At 38.6% G+C, this 16,548-nt stretch overlaps 1 protein-coding gene across 1 annotated transcript in view; it reads right to left on the bottom strand.

Annotated features, from left to right (window-relative positions):
- Positions 1 to 16,548, bottom strand: part of abcc6a (ATP-binding cassette, sub-family C (CFTR/MRP), member 6a) — a 35,286-nt gene that overhangs the window by 8,482 nt on the left and 10,256 nt on the right. Inside the window, exons 6-22 of the mRNA XM_073851837.1 lie at positions 13,545 to 13,682; positions 11,532 to 11,651; positions 9,930 to 9,991; positions 9,702 to 9,833; positions 9,044 to 9,250; positions 7,971 to 8,148; positions 6,998 to 7,159; positions 6,725 to 6,817; positions 5,776 to 5,979; positions 4,350 to 4,496; positions 4,145 to 4,232; positions 3,110 to 3,179; positions 2,883 to 3,009; positions 2,419 to 2,595; positions 1,098 to 1,265; positions 804 to 996; positions 448 to 529 (exon numbers count right to left, since the gene is read on the bottom strand). Coding sequence (XP_073707938.1) covers positions 448 to 529; positions 804 to 996; positions 1,098 to 1,265; positions 2,419 to 2,595; positions 2,883 to 3,009; positions 3,110 to 3,179; positions 4,145 to 4,232; positions 4,350 to 4,496; positions 5,776 to 5,979; positions 6,725 to 6,817; positions 6,998 to 7,159; positions 7,971 to 8,148; positions 9,044 to 9,250; positions 9,702 to 9,833; positions 9,930 to 9,991; positions 11,532 to 11,651; positions 13,545 to 13,682 — 2,348 coding nt within the window. The remainder of the gene's footprint in view (positions 1 to 447; positions 530 to 803; positions 997 to 1,097; positions 1,266 to 2,418; positions 2,596 to 2,882; positions 3,010 to 3,109; positions 3,180 to 4,144; positions 4,233 to 4,349; positions 4,497 to 5,775; positions 5,980 to 6,724; positions 6,818 to 6,997; positions 7,160 to 7,970; positions 8,149 to 9,043; positions 9,251 to 9,701; positions 9,834 to 9,929; positions 9,992 to 11,531; positions 11,652 to 13,544; positions 13,683 to 16,548) is intronic.

Below are 16,548 nucleotides of genomic sequence, written 5' to 3'. Positions count from 1 at the left end.
ATTGACCTTAAACATCAACATGCCAAACAGGAAAACTCATCTACTCGCTAGTTTTTATAGCCTCATTGTGTTTATATTCATGCTCTTGCAAAATTCTAACTGAAACTTTCCAACTTGTAATTTTCAACAAACAAATTTTAAATAAAAATGCAAAGAGTTGTCGGAAGCTTAGCGTTGGTGACGGCACAGTAATGCGAGCATTACTTCTTCTGATTATATTTAGGTTTCAGTTTCACTGAAATATTATGTACAAGATTATCTTGATTACCAAAATATGTATAAATGATACACTTTCATTTTGGCCTACAAAAATCATCATTGCAACACTCTTTTAGTCACCCAGCTTTATCTGCAGTCATTCTGTACCACAATATCAGTTTCTGTTTTCAGCGTGTCACATAAAGTTATATTCAGTAGTATTAAATAAGAAAATTTAAAATCCCATACCCGATAAGCTGCTCTTGGGACAGATCCCTGGAAAACGGCATGTTTTCTGTAACACTCAATCTTACGGACAATCTTCTGGAGCCTGTAAGTGTATGAATTCAACATAAAATGATTAATAATATTCAATCCATGATAAATTTTGAATAAGTTTGAACCTTGAATTGTCATACCAGTCCTAATTGGTTTATACTGAATGGACACTGGTCTAGCTTATAGTGGAACACTAGTTTAACTAGGACAACACCAGAAAAGACATTGCTAGTGATGCTCAATTCCCTAGCTAAACTAGTTAAAAGGTTTGGTGGGCTTTTTCAGCAAGGATGAATCCCTGAACACACACACCACAGTAATATTACCTCTCTTGGAGGCCTCCGAAAAGCACTCTTTCCTTTCAGAGCTTGCAAAGGTGTGGATAAAATCAGCAAAGGCACCATTCCGGTTCAGAAGTTCTTGATAGGAGCCTCGCTCACTGATCTCCCCATCCACCAGAACCAGAATCAAATCAGCCTGAGGCAGGAAGCTCATTCCATGGGTCACCAAAACCCGTGTCTTTGAAAATAAAGAGTTGAATGTTAGATGTTGGAAAGGCTGAGAGGCAAGAAAATTACCTCCTGCTCTATCTGTAAAGTAAATTCTAAAGTGATAGTCACCTTGTCTCTCAGTATACCCTTGGGTCCAATGACTTTGTTGAAGATGTGCTGACCAACATGTGCATCCACTGCAGACAAGGGATCATCAAGCAGGTACATGTCAGCTTTCCTGTAAACAGCGCGTGCCAGACTCACCCTCTGTTTCTGGCCTCCAGACAAATTTAAACCCTGGCAAAAGACAATGCAGAAACAATTTTTATCTAATAGGATTTCACACGCTCATCCATAATTGGTCTTAAGGGCGCTATTCTTAGCCTCAGACACAGTTTACATACAGTCCACGAGAAAAAAGTAATAGTTTAATTTGTAAAAATGACCCTGATCAAAAGTTTACATACACTTGATTCTTAATACTGTGTTGTTACCTGAATGATCCACAGCTGTGTTTTTTTTTTGTTTAGTGATAGTTTTTCATGAGTGTCTCGTTTGTCCTGAACAGTTAAACTGCCCGCTGTTCTTCAGAAAAATCGTTCAGGTCCCACAAATTCTTTGGTTTTCCATCATTTTTGTGTATTTGAACCCTTTCCAAAAATGACTATGATTTTGAGATCTATCTTTTCACGCTGAGGACAACTGAGGGACTCATATGCAACTATTACAGAAGGTTCAAACACTCACTGATGCTCCAGAATGCACTAAGAGCAAACTTTTGAACAGAATGAAGATGTGTAAATTTTTCTTATTCTGCCTAAATATCATATTTTTCAATTAGTACTGCCCTTCAAAGGCTACAGAAGACAGTTACATGTTTCCAATAAGACAAAATAATTAAAATTTACCCTGATCCTTAATCTCAAAAATTTTGTATCCCCTGGCTCTTAATGTATGTTTTTCCTTTCTGGAGCTTCTGCATTTGAACATTCTGTAATAGTTGCATATGAGTCCCTATGTTGTCCTGAGTGTGAAACGATGGATCTTTAAATCATACAGTCATTTTTGGAAAGGGCTAAAATATACAATAAAGGCTGGAAAACCAAAGAATTTGTGGGACATGAAGGATTTTTCTGAAGGATTTTTTTTTTCTGAAAGGGGGATGTAAACTTTTGACCTCAACTGTATGTTCAAGAGATTTACACACCTGTCTGTTATTGTAGGGGCATCCCCACACAATGACGTGGCACAAAACGAAACATGATTGGTTACTTTACCTGTCAGTCATATGGCCTCTTTGGCGGGCCTTGGCCATTCAAAGCGACCAAGGCACCCAGACCTTCTGTCATCAGTCTGAAGGTCTGGCTATGCAAGACTACATGGATGCTTACTTTAGCTCATACAGGCTTAGTCCTCTACTTTGGAAAAAGTACGAATAATAAAGTCTCACCTTCTCTCCGATCTCAGTGGCATCTCCTGCAGGCAGATTGTCCAGATCTGGCAGCAGGGCACAGGCTTCCAGCACCCGCTGATACCAGCTTTCCTTTTTTTCTCGTCCAAACAGAATGTTGTCCTGCAGACTGGCATTTTGGATCCAAGCTTGCTGGGGAACGTAGGCAATGGAGCCCTAAATAGATAGAAACAAAGAAATTGGAAAACAATCATCTGTAAGGATGAACTATTTTGAACTGAAATTTGATTAGTGGCCTTTTTGTTTATTTCCAGATTTAAATTTGATTTTCAATGTGGTTTCAGACTATTGTACCTCATGAATTGTATAACTATAATATGTGATTCTACTTTTAAATACAGGGCACTCATTATGGTCACTTTCTGTATAATCATAACATGCCATGCAAAATGATAATTCATAAAATATATACAATGAGAGTTATGGTTGATTAATGTAAGTACCTTGACCGAGACATTCCCGCTTCTTTTTTCAGTCTCCCCAAGCATGGCAGAAAGCAGCGAGGATTTCCCACTGCCAACATGGCCGACAACAGCAACCAGTGAACCACAGGGAACTTTTACACTGATCCTGAGTACAGAGTAAGTGAGGGGGAAGTTGCTTAAACTTGGACACTTATTGCCTGATTGTATGTTTAGGTGCCTTGTGGAAGCTTTCTGGGTAATGATACCTCTTTAGACATGGGGGGCCATCCTTAGACCAGCTGAAGGTTCCATTCTCAAACACTACACCGTCCACATCTGACAAGTAAAGAGGAACAATGAAAGAGCACAAGTAAATCATGTAATATCATGCCTTGATCACTTATCACAACATGCAATTTATGCAGACAGACTATCTGCACACATCTTTGTCGCAAACACAAATTGTTGCGGAATTACAGAGATTGCTTCTGGGAAACTAGATTTCTTCTCCAGTTTGTGAAATTAAAGACTCACTTTAATTTTACAGTCTAATTAGCTTCATCTTCACAATAACAGTTTTTACAAGCTATCTTGAAGAGCTTTGATGAAAGCCGTCAACCCCCGCCCCCCATCAAATTTGTTTGTATAATGACCACTAAACTGTATGTTTGACCATCGTTCATGGCAACATACCTGTGGTACTTTCATGTCTCTCCTATCATTAAATCATTTTTATACCAACATGTGGTATGCTTATAAAAGAACGGAAAATGTTGCACTGTAAAATTTTAAATAATTTAATACAATGTATAATAATATGTTAGCTAACAAGTATATATATATATATATATATATATATATATATATATATATATATAATCTCAGAGTAAAATTAATAATCTAATACTGTTGCAGTGTTCGCCTTGTGAAAAGGCTTATTATACTGTTTTTGTGCAAGATCTAAAATGAAATAAAATAAAATACAATAAAGCATCCCTGTAACTATTAAATTATTACATTAAATTAATAACTACACTACATTCACATGTAGGCGAACCAGTGAGTTAAGAGATCTCTAATTGTTTTTTGCCAGTGAGAGGAAGTGAGACATCTCTGCCATCTAACTGTGAAATTTAGAGGCTATTATCAAACTGTTGTTGATCTCGCTCTCGCTCATATTTTTACTGACAGACGGAAGTGAGGGCAGAGGGAAATTCTCACAGGGTACAGACAACATTCAGTCTGTTTTTAGCCTTACTAATCTATTGCACAATAATGTTTGTCAACAAGTGAGCTCTCACCGGATTTATAGGATTCCCTTGTCACATTTTCTGGTTTGAGTTCATCTTGACATAGAAATTTCCCCAGACGCTTTAGAGAGACGAGAGCCTGGAATGCAAGAACAGTTTGTACATTTAATTCAAGATCAGTAAGAAACAATTAAATACAGACACCACCAAATAATCAGGCTAGAATATAATGGTGTTATAGTTAAAATCTTCTCACCTGCATGGTTGTGCTCATGGCAAAAGGAAGCTGGCTTAGTGGAGTTTTCAGTATGTTGATGATAGCCATTGATACGAAGATTTTCTGAGCATCCAGAACATTCTTATCATCAATGAGCACATAGACACCAAACATGGCAAAAGCAATCTGGGAAAGAATGGAAATTGCAGTTAAAAAACAATATCACATCCTGACCCAAAGGTAATATACGTTTACAATCATTACTTCTATATAATGTAAATTTAGGTTTAGTTTTTTTCCTAGAAGTATACTCTAAGGCAGTTACAGTTGAGGTCAAATGTTTACATACACCTTGCAGAATATGCAAAATGTTAAATATTTTACCAAAATAAGGGAGATCATACAAAATGCATTTTATTTTTTATTTAGTACTGACCTGGAAAAGATATTTTACATAAAAGAGATTTACATGTAGTCCACAAGAGAAAATAATAGTTGAATTTATAGTTTACATACACTTGATTCTTAATTCTTTGTTGTTGTTTTTCTGTTTGTTTAGTAATAGTTGTTCATGAGTCCTTTGTTTGTCCTGTACAGTTAAACTGCCTGCTGTTCTTCAGTAAAATCTTTCAGGTCCAACAACTTATTATTTTTTTTTTCATCATTTTTGTGTATATGAACCCTTTCTAACAATGACTGACTTTGAGATCCATCTTTTCACACTGACGACAACTGAGGAACTCTTACAGGTAACTATTAAAGGAGGTTCAAATGCTCACTGATGCTCCAGAAGGAAACACAATGCATTAAGAGCCAGGGGGTGAATACTTTGAATTTGAATATCAGGGTAAATTTAACTTATTTTGTCAGAAGTATCTTCTGAAGGGCAGTTCTCACTTAAAAATATATATATTTAGGAAAAATGTACTTTCTGTTCAAAAGTTTACACCCCTGGCTCTTAATGCATCGTTTTTCCTCCTGGAGCATCAGTGAGCGTTTGAAACTTCTTGCATATGAGTCCCTCAGTTGTCCTCAGTGTGAAAAGATGGATCTCAAAAACATACAGTCATTGCTGGAAAGGGTTCAAATGCACAAAAATGCTGAAAAAAACAAAATAATTTGTGGGACCTGAAAGATTTTTCTGAAGAACAGCAGGCAGTTTAACTGTTCAGGACAAACAACGGACTCATGAACAACTATTACTAAACAAACAAACAAACAAACAAAAACAGCACAGTATTAAGAATCAAGTTTCATGTAAACTTTTGAACATTCTTTTCTCTTGTGGACTATATGTTAATATCTTTTATGTGAAATATCTTATTCAGGTCAGTACTAATTAAAAAAAGAACACACATTTTGTATCATCCCTCTTCTATTTTTTTTTAATAATTAACATTTTGCAGATTCTGCAAGGTGTATTCAAACTTTTGACCTCAACTGTAAGAATCAGTTTTTTTCTCACCAGGAAGGATGAGGAGTTGAAGGAGGCAATAGACACAGAGTATAATATCTGTGATTTCTTCAGAGTTTTAAGCTCCTTCTCTCTGTATCCCAGGACCTGCTCCAGAAAAGCCTTTTCCCAGGCGTAGAACTTCAAGATCTTGATACCATTCAGAATCTCATTCATTAACTTGACCCGTCCATCCATATACTTCATTTGTATCTCCTGTGGAATGACCAGAAAACAAGAAACTGGTTAAATATTATACGTTTTGTAAAACCACCATTAACTGTCTTAACCAGCTATGTTTTGCTGATGAACATGATGGTTATGCTAGTCCACCATTTAGACCAGCATCACACCAGACCATCAGCAGGATGATCTCACACCAGAATGAGTGATACTTAAGAAGGCAATAAATTCCTAACTGAATGTTAAGGTATTCTAGAACACAATAGCTATGAGCTGAGAGATTGACCCAGTCAGTGGCATGCCAAATGTCTGTTGTTTTCTGAAAAGAAAATTGAAGTTTTATTGCCATTTGCAAGCACTGTGGTTGCTTTGCTTCGAAGGAAGCATTGGGAACTTCAAAGGACAAAAGAAGCTTGAATCCAACCCGCACACCCACGCTCTGCTCACTTCACTATCTAAACCAGCTGTGGACCCTTCACGCTGACTTACTTTAGCACTCATTCATTGCTCTCCTCTACGGTCTCATGTTTTAGAAAAAAATAAGTTAGTGAGATAAACAAGGAACTAATTTTCATCTCCTTTAATAAAATTCCCATTCAGATATTATAAATGAATGTACTTGTCTCCAAGGTCTAAAATACAAGGCACTGCCGTAGCTTGTAGTACAACATATTTTTACATAAAGAACATTTAGATTTCATGACCCCTTTAAAAAGTCCAGGCCTCAAAGAGCAGATGAGTGACAACACATAAATCTTGAGTTCCAACATTACAGTACCTGGAGTTTGCTTCTCTTTCTTGCAATGAATCCGTTCAGAGGGAAAATGAAGATCACAGTGGCAATGCCTGCTAGAGCAGATGGTCCTAAATGCTGAAGTAAATCAAACAAGACATGTCTCATTTATTTTTCTTGGAAAACCAAAACAGCTTTTTAACCACTATCCCCAAATGCTTAGAAAGAAATCCAGATTTGACTCATATTACTAGAATGGAGACAGTTTACTGGAGTGGAATGAAAATAATGACGATAAGCAAATACACAGGCCCTCACCTGCCAAAGAAAGAAGAGACAGAGTGTGATCTCAATGGGTGCTAACCACACTGCATTGAAATAGACCACAAAATCCATCAGCTTCTGGGTATCAGCAGAGACTAGATTGACAATCTCCCCCACTGTGCATGTTCTGCGTGCTCCACTGTTCATGACAAGAGACTGAGAGAAAACAAGATGCAGAAAACAAAAGAAGAAAAAAGGATTGATTTAAAATAAAATTACTGACTCTCTTTCTTAAGTGCATTTAAATTTACTTGAACTGGTCACGGCCCACAGAACTAGTTCACTAGATATATAAGATAATTAGATAATAAGAAAATTAGATAATTTATCCTTAAGGTCCCACAAATTCTTTGGTTTTTCAGCATTTTTGTGTATTTGAACCCTTTACAACAATGACTGTATGATCTTTTCACACTGAGGACAACTGAGGGACTCATATGCAACTATTACAGTAGGTCCAAACGCTCACTGATGCTCCAAAAAGAAAAACAATGCATTAAAACTTTTGAATAGAATGAAGATTTATACATTTTTCATTTTTGTATATTTTTTTTTCTCATTTAGTACTGCCCTTCAGAAGCTACAGAAGATAACACTTACATGTTTACCAGAAGACAAAATAAGTTAAAGATAAGTTATAAGTTATCCTGATCTTCAAATTCAATTTAGTGCTCCTTCTGGAGCATCAGCGAGCTTTCTTTCAGTTTGAACTTTCTGTAATAGTCCCTTTAGTGTATATCATACAGTCATACAGTCATTGTTGGAAAGAGATCAAATACACAAAAATGCTGAAAAACCAAAGCATTTTTGGGACCTTGAGGATTTTTCTAAAGAACAGTGGGCAGTTTAACTGTTCAGGACAAACAAGAGACTTTGAAAAACTATCACTGAACAAAAAAAACAGCTGTGGATCATTCAGGTAACAATACAGTATTAAGAATCAAGTGGAGCTGGTGAGATGGCTCACCTTTCTGTAGACCAGACCCATGACAGCTGTTTTAACCCTCATGCCCACAGTAAAGCAGGTGTATGTGTACTGGTGGTTGAAGACAGACTGCAGGCAGGATAAGAAGAACATAAGAGAGGCGTAGAAATAGCCCTTCCACAGCGGAGCGTCCTCGTCCTTCATAAAACCTAACAACAGACTTTTAGAAAGGAAAAGAAAAGAAAAGAAAAGAAAAGGGTTTGAATGAAGGCACTATTTAGTTCAAAGAAATGTGCTGATTTTTGATGTAACTAAGCATTTGGCTGGATTCCTCTGTAACAGACCACATCCAACCATTGTGGTTAGGCTCAAGGTTTACAGAAGCGCCTAAACCCACAGCTTTCTTTGAAAATGTTTTGAAAATGAAGAATGGTAGATTTGTTGAGCCTAACAAGAAGAAGCATGTTCAACTGGAAAAATGTTTTTCTGAATGCTAACCAAATGCTACAAAATCCACGTTGGTTTCTCTGAGGGCACAAGACCTTGAATGTTTCCACAGTTCCCACCAAAGCCCACCTTTTTTCGACAGTGGATCCCAGTACAATACATGTACTTGCTACACTTGGATCTCCCAGCTACAGCTTGCAGCGAGCTGACTGAACCTCCCATTTAGCTGGCTGCTTGCCTATAGTAACCACAACCCCGACAGTGTTCCTCTACCCTCCCCGAAGCTAACACGTCTACGGCGGACAGAATGCTGTGGTCATCTCTCGCTCTCTCAAGCTTTCAGACTTGAAGCCATAATTGCTTCTCTGTGGGCATAAACAGAATGATCTTTGTCTGGCTGGTATGGCGTTTCTGACTCAAGCACCTGCCGCACACTGCCACTTCCTGTTTTCATCCCAAGATATTGTGAACCGTAAGATGTCTCTTCTAAAAATATTTTGATAACCTAGCACGCTGTCTTTAAAAGCACAGAGGGGCCATCTGTGTTTATTCAAAGGCAGAACTTCTCATAAACACAGCCCAAAGCCTAACTTATCCTAGATATACCAAAAGCCCCAAGTTTAGGACTGGGCCAAGATGACTCATTAAACCTGCTTTGACTTTCTCACCTTAGAACCTGTGGAACTGAAAACATGAAGGCGTCGTGGACCATGATGCACAGCGTCCCGGTTAGGAAGTAGGGTCCGAAGCTACGGGCGAGTGTCCGTAGGAGACAGAATCCCGAACTTTGCTCTTTCTGAATCTTCCTGAGAATTTGGGCTTGGTCTGGTAGTCGAGATCCCAAGGCAATACTGGTGCTTAGGTGGTTCTCCTGTCTGTAGATGGAAAAGAGCCAAAGGGACATGTGCATAAGAAATTGGTGCTAAAGCCTAAATGCAGTTGTTGAGCTTTTTAATCCCTCTTTGTAAGTTGTAATTGAAAACAGAATGATATTAAAACATCCTGTGCCACAGCGCAAGTTTCCAGAAATTGTAAAATGCATGGGACCTCTGACATGTAAGGCCTTAAAACAGCATTTCAGAGCATGTTCAAAGCAGAAAAGTGTTAACAAGCCAACCAATTGACACAATCCTCCTGTCTCGACCGTGTATGCAGTAGAGCTCCTCTTGACTTATTTTAGGTCTGTCTCTTTTGTGGCCATCTTTCAGATGGAAATGTGATTGCATTGATCAAAACATCATGAGGATCCACAGACGATATAAATGCATATGTGCCTCAAAATGTCACGTGCGAGAAAAACTCATCTGTTATTTCAATAGAACTTACTGCTGTAACTTGGTGCGCTCTGCTGTCCATTCTTCTTCCAGGTCAGATATTATCTTCTCAGATGTATCCTCTTCCCTCAACCTCCACAGATCTTCAGCTTGCAGAGGAGAACGGTACCCCTTAAAAATTAACCTGGAAGCACACGCAACACAAACTGCATTACTTTCACTGGACCAACAAGTATTTAGAAGAGTTAGAAATGGTATTCAAAATCATTTGATTCCCTACCCACTGAACCACCAGAAAAGGAACTTGGACAAGAATGATGCATCTTGAACAGGACATCCATTCTGAGAAAAGAACAAGAACAAGTTGACTACAAATACACTATATGGACAAGTAGAGCTTGTCGATATATGTGACCCTGGACCACTAAATCAGTCATAAGGGTACATTTTTGAAGTTAAGATTGATGTTTTGGTTTGTTAGGAATGCAAAATAGGTAAATACTAAGAAAATCACCTTTAACGTTGTCTAAATGACGTTTTTAGCAATGCATATTACTATTCAAAAATTAAGTTTTGATATATTTACAGTGGGAAATTTACAAAATATCTTCATGTTACATGATCTTTACTTAATATCCTAATGATTTTTGGCATAAAAGAAAAATCGATAATTTTGACCCATACAATGTATTTTGGGGTATTGCTACAAATATACACATGCTACTTAAGACTAGTTTTGTGGTTCAGGGTCACATATGTTTAAGTAATTATGAGTAAACATTATATTTGTGGGGTTTAAAAACAGGCTTGGGTCCTATCATCCCATAGTCATTTGGCTATAAATTATTGACTTTGCTTATTGCGCCAGTACCATTAACATGAAAATGTATTGTCCAATACCGATGCCTAGTAATGACTTCATTGGAATAACCAAACAAACATGTTAATTAAAATATGATACAGGCATAATAATATCATCAACTATAGCAAGGATTGTTGAAAACAGTTCTAACATTATACACATAAATAACCAGGTGTGAAACTGTCAACAGTCAGTTTTAGAAAGAAGAGTTTCACAGTTTTGCTTTCTTGGATGGAGAAAGCAGTGGTTAGAAATCATATTTGGCAACAGTGAACTCAGAGTAAACAGAGAAACAGTGTGAAAGACTGTTGAGTAAGAGTGGTAGACATCTGTGTGTGTTTGCATGCCTTATGTGCCACAGAAACACACTTCCACCCACTGCTGACCTCAGTGCTGCCCCCTTGCCCATTCAGCCATCCACCCAAACACTCACTCTCTCTCTCCCACCTCCTTACCGGAGGTCTCACTCTTCAGGATGCTGTGAATAACCCTACACAGGAAGTGAGTGAGCCAGGAGGGGATCAAGGGGTGTGGCACCGACGTCTGTGGCTACAACCTCATCACAAACACACTAATTCCTCTCTGAGCTTGTTTCCTTGTTTTTCTCTGGAAGAGAAAAGTCAGATGGACCACTATCTCACGAGACGTCTGGAGATTACGTTCTGTGTTGCTCCGCTCTGTGTGCAATTTGCATACATAACAACCAAACAGTGGGCAGAATGAGTCAAGAATTTAGTTTAAAAAAAGGATATATCATTATCCGGGAAGGAGGACCACAGAGTGTCCATGTAGATGAGTCAAACTGACTGCCGAAAAACATCTTTTTTATCCAATAGGTAATATCTAAGTGGTAACATACTTGCGGGAGGCAGTAGTTGAGTATCCTACCACCACTACCATAATTCACTTCAAAATGGAGGGGTTGGGTTCTACATTACATAAGGACACTAGTAAACAACAGCAATTCACCACAGGATTGTTTGCGATGGATTATTTTAGTTGATTTTGCTCCGTTCGTACCTTAAGGACGGCTGTGCCCAAGGGCGCCCGGTCTGCAAAACAGCTGAGGAAGAGTTGCGCCAACTGCAGGGCGAAGTAGGAGAAAAAGGCCAAATACCGCACAATATCCGGAGAGAGACCCTGTAAAGCAGAGACACCATATCAGCAGATCGCATACAGATTAGAGAAAAAGAGACTTTCCAGGCGAAAGTACCACAACCAGGGATTTCCCATAATGCTACCGTGATGTTATTCCAGTCGCGGTCCGCAGACTTCCCAACATGCTGTTTACATGCTGAACATTCTGTTCTTATGGAACTCTCTGGAACACACCTTGTTGACGATTATCTTCCAATGAACCCTGAAGGGCTTGTTTACTGAGAACTTTTACATCAAGTCTAATTGGCGGACAAAGCTGGAGACATGTTGTTTACATGTCAGTGAAATCATGTCCCAAACTAAGGTTTAATGTAAAAAATATGATCCGTTGTTTATGCTTTAAGAAACCGTGCAGTGCTACAGTGCTACACTACTTCGCCTAATGTCAGAAGACATGGGTGTGCACGAGCATTAACAACATAGTAAAGCTTATTTTGAACAGTTAAGGCAAATCATGGTGAAAACCAAACTCTTTAATGGCCTGCTTTATATAAATGAATTACGTATGAAAAGAGCCATAAAAGGCCTCAAGTCACGCTACGATCTGGAAACTCATAGATCGCTGCTGTTCAAGCCTCCGGCCACTATTTGCTGGTGAGGAGCCAAAAGTAGCTATATTTACAATCGCCTCACATGTGCTGCTCATATGCTGCTCATGCATTTCTACACATCTTTCTGTTGTCCCGGATATAGCGTCCTGGCTTCAATATTGGAGCGCAGGCAATCTGTAGTAAACATCCGTTTGGCCGTGGAGACCCTTGCCAAGATAGAGGCTTTATTCTTAACCACACCACAAAAAAACAAGGCCAGAGTGGTTTTGGTGGTTACAATGTAGGTCAGTCAAAATGTCTTCCCACTCCTATTCAAGCATAAAGTCAGCAAGCCAGTGAGAAATATGCTTATCTGTCTTTATGTTTTGACCCAGTTTTGCATGATATGGGTCAGAACTAAAACTGGTTTCTAAAACTGGTCAACCTGCTTTCTTGCAAGCAGTGTTATTGTCCTTGGGCTGAAAAGGACTGTGTGGCATATAAAATTGCTTAGAAACATGTACTTTGGCCTGGGTATAGACATAAAAATGTTTATAGCTGTGAAATATTTAAAGCATCTGGTTTTAATTATTTAGTTAATGAAATAATTAGCTTGACCCAAGTGAGTTGTTCACCTAATGTTGTCTTAAAGAATAACACTCATACTGTAAGATCCAGATTCAAACCCTTTCTGAAATATGTGACTCTGGACCACAAAACCAGGGTCATAAGGGTCAATTCTTTAATAAGCTTTCTATTGATCCATGGTTTGTTAGGATAGGACAATATTTGGCCAAGATACAATCTAAAAAATCAAAATATTGAGAAAATCGCCTTTAAAGTTGTCCAAATGAAGTTCTTAGCAATGCATATTACTAATCAAAAAATGTATAAAATATCTTCACGGAACATGATCTTTACTTAATATACTAATGATTTTTGGCACAAAAGAAAAATCGATAATTCTGAGAACTATTGCTACAAATATACCCATGCTGCTTACGACTGGTTTTTTGGTCCAGGGTCACATATGTTTCAAACTAACACCTACTTGGACTTCACCTGAACTCATAATATGAATGTGACAAGCCAAGTCCAAACTTGGGGAAAATCAACAGTGCTAAAAGTAGAAACTGCTGGAATGCTAAGCTGCTGTGTGTTTGTGGGAGTGTGCATGAGTGGATACATATCTACTGTATGACTATGTATGCATCTGTGTTTGTCTGTATGTTTGAGCATGAGGATGTTTTCATGTGTTAATATGCCCATTTGTGGAGGGTTAGTCCAGGGTTTTGTGAATGTGCCTTTATGATTTGGGGTCTGTGTCAGTTGTCATTTCTCTCACCTGATCCGCAGCCAGCTGGACCTTTGTATGAAGTGGAATAATGGAACAGACCACACCCAACAGCCAGAAGAAGAACAGGAAAACAGAGGAACGGCATCCCCGCACTCTCTCCCAATGAATCACGCACACAGCTAACACCTGTCAAACACACAGCTGTTAAGAACATTGTTCTCATCTGCTAAAATTACAGCCTAGACAAAACAAGTGATAAATAACTTCAAAAAGGAGCCTAACTACTGAATGCCCTCTTCCTGATGAGTATCCACTGAATGAATGCAAGTTTACTTAACTGCTTTCTCCTAACCTGGCTTAATTCATTTGTAGGAAAGTGTAAACACTGTCGTTCTGTTTGAGTGACCAGTGGTGTGAGTTGGGGGGTGGACTGTCTGTTTGGCCGACCAATGGAAAACAGTGAAAGTGTTCAGGGAAACTTCATTACTTCATCCTTTTTGTAATTACACATTTCACCTTTACTTTAACTCATTGTGAAGGACCTTAAATAGGTGTAATTTCATTTAATAGATTTAAATTACAAGACTGAGGCAATGACCTTTAGAGAGAAGGAAGGCCAGCAAGCAAACTTTAATTGTGTCAAACAAAAAAAGCTATGAAGAAACATTTTACACATGCAGGTTGCATACAGGATAGCTCAGTATAACATGAAGCATCTGACAACTGAATTTAAGTGGATAAGGACTTTTAAAATCATACTATGCTTTCTTGATGACCTGAAGACTAATCAGTACATTTGTTTTGTTTTTGTTTCAGTTTTGTCAAGGTTATATTGGGATTTCCCTGTCTACCACCACAGCTGCCTCCTCTAATAAAACTGCACATGTTAAGCACGGCCTCTGTTGATCCCACATTTACTATGACTTTTCCTCATCCAAAAACTATTTGAAGTTCTCCATTTCTAAAAACCAAGCTGTCAACCAGTGGCTTGCTGATCCCAAGCTTGAAGTGATGTTCATTTGTTGCTATGTCTCCTAGGTAACACAAAACATCATGTGATTACGTAAAAGGCAGCCTCCTGGTGCGGTACAGATGAAGGATCAGGACTGGACCCAAAGACGCCTCCTCAAAACCAAACCAAAGCCATTTAACCTCAGATAAATGAGGTGAAACCTTTAAAGAGAACTCTTAATCACATCCTAACGAAACACGCCTGCGGAGGTTTTTGTGCTACCTGGAAACAGAACACGTAAACCACATGTAACATCTGCATTGTTGTTGTTGTGTTTAGACCTTACGACTTACGAGAATAAGCCATGACTTCTCTTCTGGACAGTGGGAGGAAGCCAAAGCTTGTAATTATAATGGGGAGTTAAGAGCGATAGAAGAAAGAGACATTTAAGCCTGCTTCCTGCGGCTTAAATGACAGCACGGAGTGAAACCGGCGGCAGCTTATGGTGGGTAAGTAGGAAAGCATTACAGCAGACTTCAGCTCCACACAAAGACATGAACCAAAAATTTAAGATTAAGGAGGAACAACTGTTAAAATGTATAACACCACATCCTTTTCACAAGTTTGAGAACAGGTAAATGTCAAATTAAAGTAAAAATAATGATCAAACTAATGGCACTAATGGCATACAGTCCCAGGAAAGTATGCCAGACTGTGGTAGCCTGCTGCATTTTCCTCACATTTAACTTGAAACGGGAATTTAGGCAAATTTGGTGTTCTTTTAGTGAATAAGGTGCTACAACAAACCAGATGGCGTGTGTAAATAAACCTCAACTGGGGGCGCAATTCATTCTTAGCAAATTCTCCCTCTAGGTTCAGTCGAATTGTGGTGGTTGCTGCTTTCTAAACTGTTCATTACATATGCCCAAATATTACGCAAGAGAACCCACAGGTGGTAAAGAAGGCAGGGCAAGGCCACGAAGAAATATTTTCATAATTTAAAAGCAATATTTATGCACCTACTTATTAAATCTCCAAAATCAGTTTTGAGGTTTGATACCTACATTCCAGCTCTTGACCAAGCTATGACAATGCTTTATTTCACTCGGTGACCAATTAAGATCACAATCTCGTGTTGTGAAGAAAGAGGGCTTTTGAGGACAAGATCACACTGTTTAACTCTTTAAGTGTTTTTTCTTTGGCATTCGCCAATGTTGACTTAGGTGTCTGAGGAGACCACAGATGGGTCATGAGTCTGGTCTGGAGCCCGTCTCTGCAGGATGCAAATGGAACACGCGGACAGAAAGTGATGATGAGATTGTGTTCATTAGGCAGTGTGTAGGTGTGCCCCTAACCTAGTTCACCTCAGAATGTCACAGGCTATTAGATAAAAACACAGCTCATGCTGTGTAAGGGATTCTGAGCCATTTTGCAGACATAAGCAGGTGTGTTGAGAAATGAATTATTGGGAGGAAGGCTTGTAGGAGGGGAATGAATGAAGCTTAAATCTCCAATGTACATTTGTGTATGTGGGTCTATGCATCCATATGGGATGCTGGTGTTACCACTAGGCTTCTTCTACACATTGCTGCAGAATCCTACTTTAAAGGGTTAGTTCACCCAAAAATGAAAATTCTGTCGTTAATTACTCACCCTCATTGCGTTCCAAACTTGTAAGACCTTCGTTCAACTTTGGAGCTCAAATTAAGATCTTTTAATGAAATCAGAGAGCTCTCTGACCCTCTATAGACACTAGACAGCAAGGGTCCTTTCACGTTCAAGGTCCAGAAAGGTACCAAGAACACTGACAAAATAGTCCATGTGACTTCAGTGTTTTAACTGTAATTTTATGAAGCTACGAGAATAATTTTTGTCATTATTTTACGAAATATCGACTTTGTTCAACAATTCTTCTCCTCTGCATCACCCTAGCACCATATTGGAGAGTACCACAGTGCATGTAAACATTGTTTACATTCAGAGGAGAGCGTGTGTATGTGTCGTGATACTCTCCAATATAAGCGCTAGAGTGACAAAGGAGGAGAATTGTTGAGTTTGGGGTTTTTTTGGCGTACAAAAAATATTCTGATGTCACATGGA

The sequence above is a fragment of the Garra rufa genome, chromosome 12 (genome assembly GCF_049309525.1).
Source record: "Garra rufa chromosome 12, GarRuf1.0, whole genome shotgun sequence".
NCBI classification, from domain to species: Eukaryota; Metazoa; Chordata; class Actinopteri; order Cypriniformes; family Cyprinidae; genus Garra; species Garra rufa.
Note: the sequence above shows the minus strand (reverse complement) of the source record. Positions and strands in the feature narration are given on the sequence as shown.